Genomic DNA, 11,766 nt, shown 5'->3' with positions numbered 1-11,766 from the left:
TGGGCTTATGGGCTTCAGAGCGAGGGGAGGGTTGAAAGGAGAGGCCGCTGATTGGCAGTCAGCGCTGGCCAATCAGACACGGCGCTGCGAGCGTGTCTGATTGGACGGCGCTGACAGACAATTAGGCACGCCCGCAAGGCGGCAAAGAGGAGCGCGTGGAGCCGGCGGGAGGGGCCAGGTAAGCGGGGGCGCGGGGCGGACAGCGGCCGGGGTGGGGGGGCTCAAAGCGCAGCACCTGGGCAGTGGCGGGGACCCCGGGCCCGCAGCGCTGGGATGAGAAGCCGCGTGTACAACACTTGCTGCGTTTGTACGGTAATTGCAACCCGTGTAGGTCAGCAATACTAGAAGTGTTCAAAGTGCACAGTAACTTCTGCGGCCGTTCACTGACGCAGCCTCGGCCAAGCCCGAGTCCCTCTCGGGGAGTCCGAACCGAGCTCCGTGGCCGCTGCCAGTGCTCTCATGACTGTCTGCTGCCTCCACCTAAAGGGCTTCAGAAGCTTGGGCAGAGCTGTCACTCGCGCAAGGACGAGTTGCAGTGAGCGATATAGAGTAAATCAGAAGAAAACTTGTTTGCATCCTTGTTTTTTATTTGTCAGTGTATGACAATTTTGGGGAAAATACAGTAATTGGAGCTTCCAATACGAACATTTCATATGCAGGACTGGGCAAGGCTGTGCACCACCTCCGTCTGCCTGACGCCCCCACACAGGGCCACATTGTCCTGCCCCTGGGGCTCCCTACCTGCCAACAAGTCTGGTGGTTAAGGCTGCCACTGCTCCCCAATGCCAAATTGTAGGGTGCACGGGGATCCCGGAGGCCGTAGCTCTGTGGGCTGAATCTGGCCTGATGCACAGCTGCACAAGCAGCAGCACATTGGCCTAGGTTTCTCCCCGCCTCCATTAACTGCTTCCCTGAACACTTGTGAAATACACCAAGCACAACCTGGAAGATGGCAACAGGGCCAGGTGCCCCACTGGACCTGAAGCTGCTTAGGAGCAAAAGTTACACTAGGCAGTGCAGACAGGGGAACGCTTCTCAGGAGCCAGGATACAAAATACATAGCCTTAAATTTTAAGTGCACTGAAATAAAGAAAATTGTATTGGAAATTAGGCTGATATGGTCAATAACTTGGCCAGTAAATGGCCTGTGCATGCACACAGCTGCAGCGCAGCACCTAGGTTGCTGTCATATTGAATGAAATAGTTCGAATGTTTGTAATGGTTGCCCATTAGCCAGTTTCAGGAAGAAGATAAGATTTATCTCCTTATCTAGGTCATTGTTTTGGACTTTGTGTGGAAGATCCAGACTTTGCTCAAAGTTTTAACTCTGGAATTTTATCTTTAGAGGTCTTTTACAAAGAGAACCTGAAAATGATCCTTAAAGCAAATATCCTGAGTTCCGAGAGATCAAACCCTAGAGCCTTTTGACAAAGATTGGAAAGAAAAGGTCACTTGCAAGTGGTGTGGAAGTTCCCCAAAGTAATTAAAATGATCAACAAAAGAAACTAATTACTAAGGAAAAGAATCTGTTGAGTAAGATCCGAGCCCAAATTTGGGGGTAATGACAGGTTTGAGTAGGAGTGGCCCAGGACGGTAACTCACTCAATAAAAACTGTAACCTACTGTCCCAAATTGGAGGTGACTATACTTGCAGAACAACGAAGGAAGAATCGCAAGTGTAGGCCGGATCAGACTGATCACCTGAAGTTGCAGAGTGCCCGAAAGGGACTGAAGGAAGGGGACTTAGTCCTGTCAGTATCGAGGCCAGCCCATTGAATCACATTGCTGAGGCAAGCCCATTGAACCGTACTACTGAGGCCAACCCATTAAATTGTACTACTGAGGAATGAAACCGTATTTAGGTATTTGGCTTCTCGGAATTCTAGGATTGTAAGTATATAATGAAAATAATAGTATTGATTCAAATTTAACTTTTAGTTGTAATTGTAGTTGTTTTTGTAATACTAATTCTTATAGTATTGTTTGGGAAGGAAGTGCATTCGGAGCATTGTTTCTGATATATGTAATTATTGTGTTCTTAATGTTTGTGGTATTTCTTAAAGCTAAGCAGTGTTATATGCGTAGCAAAGAATTTTAAAATAAAATTGTGTTGTATGAATTAAGTGTGTAATCATTGTGAAATCGTGCATTCAACTAAATACTCCCCCAGCGAGTGCATCAAACGAATCAGTAAGTTGTGTGGAATTTTCTCTATTCCGTAACCCACTAGAGACAGTTAAAAGCACAGCTGGCAGGTCGGAGAGCTGTGGGCAGCTCATAAGTCTGTTGTGGTGGCAGGGGGAAGGGAAGGGAAGGGGCATGGCGGGCAGATCAAGGCCCCTGCAGTGAGGGAGGGGTGGGACTGTGGCAGGGGCTGGGGCAAGCGCTGCCCAGCCAGGGTGGAGCGGGTACAGGATGGAGTTGCAGCTCATGCAAGGTGGGAGGCAGCTCCCACTACTACACTCCACTTGTCTGGGAGCTGCTGTTTTGACGGCTGGTCCAGCACTCATCCAGGAAGGCACTGGGGGCGGGGAGGGTGCTTCCAGTTCTGTGCAGGGCAGGCTGGGGCTGTGCCAAGCTCTTCTCAACGGGTTGGGGCTGAGGGCGGTGGCAGTGCTGGGAGGGATGTTGGGGAGCTACAGCGAATTTTGGGGTGGCTGCAGCTCCCCCTTAGCCCCCTTCCAGTACTGCCACCCATCCCAAGTGCAACCCTACCCCGCTGGAAAGAGCCTGCCCTGCCCTGTGCAGGTCCGGGGCACATGCCCCCCCGGACAAGCTGCGGGAGCAGCAATGGTAGCCGTTGGACAAATAAGCAAGGGCTGGATGAGCCACTGAACCATAGTTTCCTAGTTGGTAGGGCTAGAAGGGACCTAAGCAGATCATCTAGTCCGACTCCCTGCCATAGGCAGGAAAGGATGTTGGGGTCAAATGACCCTGGCTAGGTGATTATCTAGCCTCCTTTTGAAGACCCCCAAGGTTGGGGCAAACACCACTTCCCTTGGAAGCTGGTTCCAGCTCCTCGCCGCCCTGAAAGTGAAGTAGTGCCTCCTGATATCTAGCCTGAGTCTGCTTTCAGTCAACTCATGGCTGTTGTTCCTTGTTACCCCCGGTTAGTGCTCGGGGGAACAGGGACTGTCCCATTGCCTGCTGGTCTCCCTTGGCCAGTTTATAGGCAGCCACCAGATCCTCTCTCAGCCTTCTTTTGTGGAGACTGAACAGGTGCAGGTCTTGTGGCCTCTCCTCGTAGGGCCTGCCCTGCTGACTCCTGATCATACAGGTGGCTCTCCTCTAGACCCTCTCCATGCTGTCCACATCCCCCCCGAAGTGCGGTGCCCAGAACTGGATGCAGTACTCCAAATGCAGCCTGACCAATATTGCATAGAGGGGGAGGATCACCTCCTTGGACCTGCTCGTGATGCATCTACGGATGCATGACAAAGTGCTGTTAGCCTACCTGACCACGTCCCCACATTGGTGGACCATGTTCATCTTGGAATCAGTAGTGATTCCAAGATCCTTTTCTGCCTCTGTGCTGACGAGAAGGGAGTTTCCCAGCTGTATGGGATTATATGATTGATCATATCACCTGTAAGTATTCTGCTGGTTCTTCCTCCCCAGGTGCAACACCCTGCACTTGTCTGTATTGAAACCCATCCTATTCTCATCTGCCCACCTCTGTAACCTGTCAAGATCTAGTTGTAGCCTGTCCCTCTCTTTTAGCATGCTCACTTCTCCCCACATCTTAGTGTCATCTATGAACTTGAACAAGGTGCTTTTCACCCCCTTGTCCAAATTGCCGATGAAGATTTTGAACATTGTGGGCCCGAGGACCAAGCCCTGGGCTCCCATACGAGCAGCGCATATCAATGGAAGCTGCCCCCCCCTGGATGAGTCACAGCTCCATCCCACACTTGCCCTAGCCCCTACACCAGCCTCAGCCCCACTTGTCCCTCACTGTGGGGGCCTTGATCTGCCCCCCTATGTCCCTTCCCTCCCCACTCCACTTCCACTACACCAGACTTATCAGCTGCACGCAGCTCTTCACACTGCCAAGCTGGTATCAGAAATCGGATCAGTATCAGCTGATATGCCTCCTTAAAAATCGGCTATCAGTATCGGTCCCAAAAATCTGTATTGGGGCACACCTACTTACAATGGCTTTTAGTAAAGGTCAGGCGCTTCCCCTGGGAAGACTTTAGTATCCGATATGTATTGCAGGGTCTGGTGTACAAAGGGAGGGAACAGGGAGAATGCCAAAGTGGTCAGGGGCTTTGGTAGAACAGAGCCACATTTCTTGCCTTTTCAATTCTTACAGCAAAAACTCACTTTCTAAACAAGTCATGCAGGTAGCTGGAAGGACTAGTGTCAGCAACAAAGCTAGGCTAAGAGGTTGCGAAGGGGGTCTCTTTTACAGGGATCTTCTAGCTCCCCTTTAAGTTATTCTGTTGTCTTGTCACACTGCTGTTGTATAAGTTATTCAACCTGTCATTGTAAACTGCCCTTAGCCTTTGTTGGGAAGGGCAGCATGCGAAGGGCAGCATATAAATCAAACAAATAAATAAATAATACTGTGGAATGCACCATGCAGGAATGATAGCACACATTCAAATGTAGCACCACAGGCCAAAATATGTATATCATATTATTTTACATCATTCTTGTGTCTTTAGCTTCATTTTTAGAGAAAATCTAATATTTAGTGTAAAAAAATAGCATGCAATTTAAATAGTTATCTTAATAGAAAAACATCACCATTAAGAGGATTTTTTACGCAGTAGACATAGATCAAATTACACAGATCATAGTGACAAATGATGTTACTGTTCTTGACTTACTATTGTAAATAGTAATAATAATAATAATAATGTTTCAAAATACAAATTTTAAGGAGTACTTAGTGACCCAGACAAAGTTCTTACTTTTGATGGAAGTTGTTCAACTTGAAGTTGGACCTTTTTACAAAGCCATTCATTCGGAAACTTTTTTCTCCTCTCAGCACTCTATGGATAGCTCCCTTAACCTGCATAATACAAGTAAAGGATTCTGAGAAACCAATAGTGAAATAAACAATAAAATCTTAATTTGATACTACGGGGGGGGGGAGGATCTCACTCCAGTATATCAGTCTAAATGTAAATACTGGGCTACCTCCTCTGCAATGAAGCAACAGTATACATTCTGTATGATGTTTGGAGAAGATGGGTGGGAACAAACATGATTATATCAGAAAGAAGGAATAGGGATAATTTTATACCATTTTCTTGTTCTAATTAGTTTTTTTTAAACACACTGAAGTCATAGATATCTTGGGATTTTGACATCATAAACCTCAATTATGTTTTTTAGTATTTTCCCCTTCTTTTATGGATATAACAACAATCACAGGTACCTGTTATAGTGAGGTACTGAGCAATTTTGTATACAAGTGAAACAGTATCTTATTTATGGTTAACAGCAACCAAGCTAATGTGCACTTTACACTTATTACATAATGTTTCATAGATTTCATAGACATTAGGGCTGGAAGGGACCTCAGAAGATCATCGAGTCCAGCCCCCTGCCCAAAGGGCAAGAAGTCAGCTGGGGTCATAGGATCCCAGCAAGATACGCATCCAGTTTGCTCTTGAAGGTGTTCAATGTAGGCGCTTGAACCACCTCCGGTGGCAGGCTGTTCCAGACCTTGGGGGCTCGGACAGTAAAGAAATTCTTCCTTATGTCCAGCCTGAAATGGTCTTGTCGTAGTTTATGACCGTTCGACCTAGTCGTCATCCCTTGGGGTGCTCTGGTGAACAAACGTTCCCCCAGATACTGGTGGTCACCCCTGATAAACTTGTAGGTGGCCATCAGATCACCCCTGAGCCTGCGCTTTTCCAGGCTAAAGAGCCCCAGGGCTCTCAGCCTGTCATCATAGGGTCTGCTTCCCTGACCTCTGATCATGCGCGTGGCTCTTCTCTGGACTCTCTCAAGCTTCTCCACATCCTTTTTGAATTGTGGAGCCCAAAACTGGACGCAGTACTCCAGCTGCAGCCTCACTAGGGCCGAGTACAAGGGGAGAATGACGTCCCGGGATTTGCTTGAGAAGCATCTATGGATGCAAGCCAGCATTTTGGTCACTTTACTAGCCGCAGCATTGCACTGCAGGCTCATGTTCATCTTGTGGTCAATGATGAACCCCCAAGTCTCTTTCTTGCACGGTGCTAGCCAACATAGCACTGCCGAGCCTATAAGGATGCTGCGGATTTTCAGGGTGGAGAACCTTGCATTTATCGGCGTTAAACACCATCAGGTTCTCATCTGCCCACTTGCTGAGTCTGTCCAGGTCAGCCTGGATCACCCGCCTGTCTTCTGGCGTGGATGCTTTGCCCCAAAGTTTGGTGTCATCGGTGAACTTGGCCAGTCCGCTTCTGACTCCAGTGTCCACATCATTAATGAAGATGTTGAACAGTATGGGTCCAAGGACAGAGCCTTGGGGGACCCCACTGGTCACAGGACACCACAATGAGTGACTTCCATCAATTACTACCCCTCTGGGTCCGACCCCGGAGCCAATTTTCCAGCCAGCGGATTGTGGAGGACCCAAGGCGACAATTGGCCAGTTTCTCCAAGAGGCGATCATGGGAAACCAGATCAAAGGCTTTTTTGAAGTCAAGATATATGACATCAATCTCTTCTCCCTTGTCCAGGTGATAGGTCACCTGGTCGTAGAAGGAAATGAGGTTGGTCAAGCAAGACCTACCCGCAACAAACCCGTGCTGGCTATCCCTTAAGATGTTGGCGTCAGCCAGTCCATTAAGGATAGCCTCCTTAATAAACTTTTCTAAGATCTTCCCCGGGATAGAAGTCAGGCTAATGGGCCTATAGTTAGCCGGATCCACTTTCCTCCCTTTCTTGAAGATAGGCACCACATTGGCCTTCTTCCAGTCTTCGGGCACTACACCAGAGCGCCAAGAGTTTTCAAAGATCCGCGCTAGAGGCTGGGCTATGATGCTCGCCAGCTCCTTGAGTACCCTGGGGTGAAGATTGTCAGGGCCGGCTGACTTGAAGGTATCCAGCTTCTCAAGATGTTCCTTCACGAAGTCAGCATCAATGGAGGGCAGGGGATCACCCTCACCTGGACTACCCCATCCCGTAGCGGGCATGGGCGTCCCATGGGACTGATGAAAGACCGACACGAAGTACCTATTTAATAGGTTGGCTTTTTCCTGGGCGTCAGTTGTCAGTTGCCCCATCTGGTTCAGCAGGGGTCCAGCGTTGCCCCTGCTTTTCCTCCGGCTCCCCACATATCTGAAAAAGGACTTTTTATTGTCCTTGATGCTCAAAGCTAGCTGGAGTTCAGTTGCAGCCTTGGCTTTCCTGGTCTGCTCCCTACAGGACCGGACCAGTGCAGAATAATCCTCCTTGGAGGTGACTCCCATCCTCCATCCTTTGTAGGCCTTTCTTTTTAGCCTCAGGAGGTCTGCTAGGTCCCTGGAGAGCCAGGGGGGCTGCTGTGCCCTCTTGCTGCCTTTCCTCCGAGATGGAATAGTCTTAGTTTGTGCATTGAGGATTGCTCCCTTGAGGAGCAACCACTCTTCCTGAACTCCCCTCTCCCTGTGGTCACAGTCCCTTAGGGCCTCACTGACAAGCATCCTGAGCTTGTCAAAGTCGGCTTTCCTGAAGTCAAGGACTTGCGTGTTGCTGACTGACTTGCCAGCTTTTCGGCGGATGGTGAAGGTGCTCAGCTCGTGGTTGCTGTCATCCAGCTTCCCATCGATCACTAGGTCGCCAACTAGGTCATCCCCAGTAGCCAGTACCAGGTCAAGCAGCGCTTTGCCTCTCGTTGGCCCATAGACTTCTTGAGTCAGGTAGAGGTCATCCACGCACGAGAGGAAGCTTTGAGACCGCTCAGATTTTGCTGAGCGATCCTCCCACGAGATGTCCGGGCAATTGAAGTCACCCATGACAACCATGGTCCTGGAGCATGCGGCCTCAGCCAGTTCCCGGGCAAACTCCTGGTCAAGCTCAGGACTTTGGGTGGGAGGTCTGTAGTAGACTCCTACCGTTGTGTCCCCTGTGCCGTGTTCCCCACGGATTTTAACCCAGAGGGTCTCCAGCCATCCACGCTGGTCACCAATATCGGCTTGCAGGGACGTGTAGCTTTCCTTAACATAGAGAGCTACACCCCCGCCCCTTTTCTCTACACAATCCCTCCTGTACAGGGTATAGCCGTCTACACCTGTGGTCCAGTCATGGGTGGAGTCCCACCAGGTCTCCGTTATCCCTATGACATCATAATTATTTGCATTATTGATGAGCTCCTCCTGCTTATTCCCTGAGCTCCTGGCATTTGTGTACAGGCAAGCAAGTGCCCCCTGGGGGGCTCCTTCCTTGCCCACAGATTTTACTAGGGCTGGGGCAGGGGTGGGCTCCCTTAAGTGCCTTGAACTGCTGGCTTTGCAAGGATTGCTCAGCGGGCCAGCAGTGGCAGTAGTGCCCCTGTCCCCCAGCGGGCTTAGTTTAAAGCCCGGTGGAGCAGGTCATCCAGTCTGGCTGAGAAGAGCCTCCTCCCTAGGGGAGAGAGGTGGAGGCCATCTCTTCCCAGCAGCTTGCTGCCTCTCTCGCCAAAGTGCGGGCTGTGGTCATGAAAGCCAAAGCCTTCCTGACGACACCAGCGCCGCAGTCTTTGGTTGACCACGTGGATCCTCCTCTCCCTCCTCGGCCCATAGCCTGAGACTGGGAGGATCGACGAGAACACCACCTGTGCGCCCAGACCCTTTAGACCCAAATCCCTGTAGCGCCTCTTGACCCGGCTGGGAGCACTCCGAGCCGTGTCATTGGTGGCCACATGAATTAAGAGTATGGGATAGTGGTTTGTGGGTTTGAGGAGCTCTGGGATCCTCTCCGCAATGTCCCGGATGCGGGCCCCCAGGAAGCAGCAGACTTCCCAGGCTAAGGGGTCAGGGCGGCAGATTGCCCCCTCCGTCCCCCTCAGAAGGGAGTCTCCCACAACAAACACCTTACGTTTTGTCTTGGGGAGAGCAGGGGCGGGAGCTGCAGTTGGGCCCATGTTGCCTGTGGGAGCCGGCAACTCAGCAGGCTCTGCTGGAGCAGCAGGAGGTGCATACCTGTTGCTCAGCTCCGGCGGGGCAGGGGCCTTGGTGCGGTGGGCCTTAGGGCCTTTGACCACCGTGGTCCATGCCCCTGGCTGGACAGAGCGGGAGGTCCCGGAGTCCTCCTTTGGCCTGGAGGGAGACTGTGGTCTACCCTCCGCCTCCCGGGGGAGAAGGGCCTGGCAGTAGGAGTCTGTCTCCTGCTCGCAGTCCCTGATGGCATGCAGTCTCTGGACTGTGGCCTGGAGCTCCTCCAGCTGGCGTGCCAGAGACCCCAAATGGGAGCAGACCCCACAAGGGGAGGTCACCATGCTCCCAGGCCTCAGAGCCTGGAAAAGGGACAGGCAGCCCCCGCAGCCGAGAGCCACGTTCTGAAAGTATAGGATTGATCACAGGTAAGTCACTTAACATCTGTAACTATCAGTTTCATTTGTGTGTAAAACGGGGATACCTTCAATTCAAAGGTGAAGCTAAATCAATGTTTGAGACTTTAACTAAAGGCAAAACAAAAAATGGAAAATATTAATAAAAAAGTGGAAATACATATTACCAATAAAGGGTACATTTGTAGCATTGTGCCAATCTAACAATTGCCTTTCATTTAAGATGGATATGAGTAAGCAACTGAACTCATAGAGAAGTAGGTAACTGAAATAATTTCTCAGACAACATAGGCTTATATATCACTTAAAAGTAAATGCGTCATTGGCAAGACTTTGAACTTGCCTGGGTAGAGGAAAAGTTTGGAAGTGAAAGATGAGAAACATGAAGAAAGGAATGGAGAAAAGAAAGCTTTGGTATAGCCTGGATAAACGAGTATAACCGAGGTCAAGCTTTGAGTGAGTGTTCTGGCAGGAGAAGATGCTGATTGAATGAACCTTTGTCTTGTGGTTCGAGTTCTCCTGTGCATGGTCTTATTCTTTTACATAATTAAATGCATCTAGTTCCCCTGTTCTTCCTAGGTCTGTAACTACGTCTGATAAATTCTCTTTGCTCCACAAGTCTGCTGCCCGCTTCCCTTTTAAGGATCACCTTTGAGGTTGCCATAAAGAGGGAGAGCAGCTGTTTTCCCTCACTGTGTAGAGCTGAATGAGAAGCAATGGCTTCAAATTGCAACACAGTAGATTGAGATCAGGTATCAGGAAGAACTTCATTACTGTTAGACTAGTGAAACAGTAGAATATGCTGCTCCAGGGAAGCTGTGGAATTGTCTTCTTGAAAATCTCCAAAGATGATGTTGGGGAAGAAGCATTAGATAGATGAGGAGTAATGTTCCTACATTCAGGCAAGGGGTTGGACCAGATGACTCTTGGGTCCCTTGCAACCCTATGATTTTATGGTTTACATCACTGGGTTAAATAAATGTAAATGGTATTTAGCTTTGGTAGCATCTGGTGCCTTCCCAGACTTGAACAAGGGTTTTTTGTTCAAAAATTCATTTAATCTCTCTTCCCAACTGTAGAGTTGGTCCTATAAAAGGTACGTACGCCAAACAAATCTTTGGAACATTATAGCTACAACAATACTACAGTGCTGCTTCAGGAAAACAGGAGGTGGTATTGTTGTTGTAAATGAATAAAATTGCTTCAAATAATTTCTTTCCATCATTTTTTTCCCTAGCTGGAGCTACCTACAAAACCCCAAATATTGGCAAGTTACTTGTTCTACAGGAGTAACACTGGCTTAAAGCAACAGGTGGAGGTTCCCTAAGAAAGGCTGAGAAAGAGCTTGCAGACAAAAGTGAAATCACTTATGGAGAAATAAACATCTCAATAGATTGAGAAGCCTTGTAGTAACACTCCTAGTCCAGACTGGTGAGAGACCAGCTAGGTGAGCAGCACATTGACCGATCTAGACTGAAAGTTCCTTTTTCAAAGAGGGGAGACCAAGCAAACTTTAGCCAACTCAAAACTAACAGACAGACATGAGCTATAGCAAGAACTGCTGGGATAAAAAAAATTTAGCTCTAGGAAGATAAAAGGGACACAGACAACAGTAGAAGTCAGCAACCTCAGTTCAGGATTTGTCCAGTTAGAGGACTTGAATAGCAGAGGGTACTCAAATATTTACAGAAGTTCTCCATCCTATTTATATCCCATTGAGACATACAGGGAAGGAGGTGGATTCTTTTAACTGGAATACTGCATAAATCCACCTTTGGAAGGGAAACTCCAATGTGGATGTTTGATTTAGTAAAATATAAGAGTCCAAATGAGTGATTACAATGGTGGTTGGAGAGGGTGGGGAACAACTTGAGTGGTGCAGCAGAACATACCACTGAGCAAAAAGTGAGTTATCTAACCCCAGTATACTAAGAGCCTGCCATTAGTCTGGATTAACCAAGACACAGCTAAGAGTTAGAACCAGGGTAGGGGGGAGAGTGTTTGAAGAAACTACCTGGCCTGGCCAAGGGCCTGAGACTTGGGATCCTGGCATACCTGGATAAAAACAAGGACTTTCAGGATTAATTAGCAATGGACTGATTTAAGAGACATTCATTCGCTTGGATTCAGACTTGCACATTAGGATTAGTAGAGACTATCAGACAGACTAAGAAACGGTGAAATTTAATCTTTTCTTGTGGCAGCCAACCAGAAGAGGAAACAGCCACTTGTGAAGAAGATACAAACACTAGAATGGGTTATTAGAGATAGTGGAGTTTCAATTAGCGGAAGTC

The 11,766-nt window shown here is 48.7% G+C and overlaps 1 protein-coding gene across 4 annotated transcripts in view; it reads left to right on the top strand.

Annotated features, from left to right (window-relative positions):
* Nucleotides 1-21: 21 nt before the first annotated feature.
* The window catches only part of BTD (biotinidase), a 28,407-nt gene continuing 16,662 nt past the window's right edge, over nucleotides 22-11,766 (top strand). The window contains exons 1-2 of one of the 4 annotated variants that reach the window (XM_019497791.2): nucleotides 22-178; nucleotides 1,346-1,890. In XM_019497791.2, the coding sequence (XP_019353336.1) occupies nucleotides 1,847-1,890 (44 nt within the window). In that variant the 5' untranslated portion in view covers nucleotides 22-178; nucleotides 1,346-1,846. Of the gene's footprint in view, nucleotides 179-254; nucleotides 1,891-7,457; nucleotides 10,920-11,766 lie in introns of those variants that run through there. The other 3 variants (XM_014603157.3, XM_019497790.2, XM_019497792.2) reach the window with 3 other exon arrangements.

Source organism: Alligator mississippiensis, chromosome 5 (genome assembly GCF_030867095.1).
Source record: "Alligator mississippiensis isolate rAllMis1 chromosome 5, rAllMis1, whole genome shotgun sequence".
NCBI lineage: Eukaryota > Metazoa > Chordata > Crocodylia > Alligatoridae > Alligator > Alligator mississippiensis.
The sequence above is the reverse complement of the archived record's forward strand: the minus strand, read 5'-3'. Positions and strand labels throughout refer to the sequence as shown.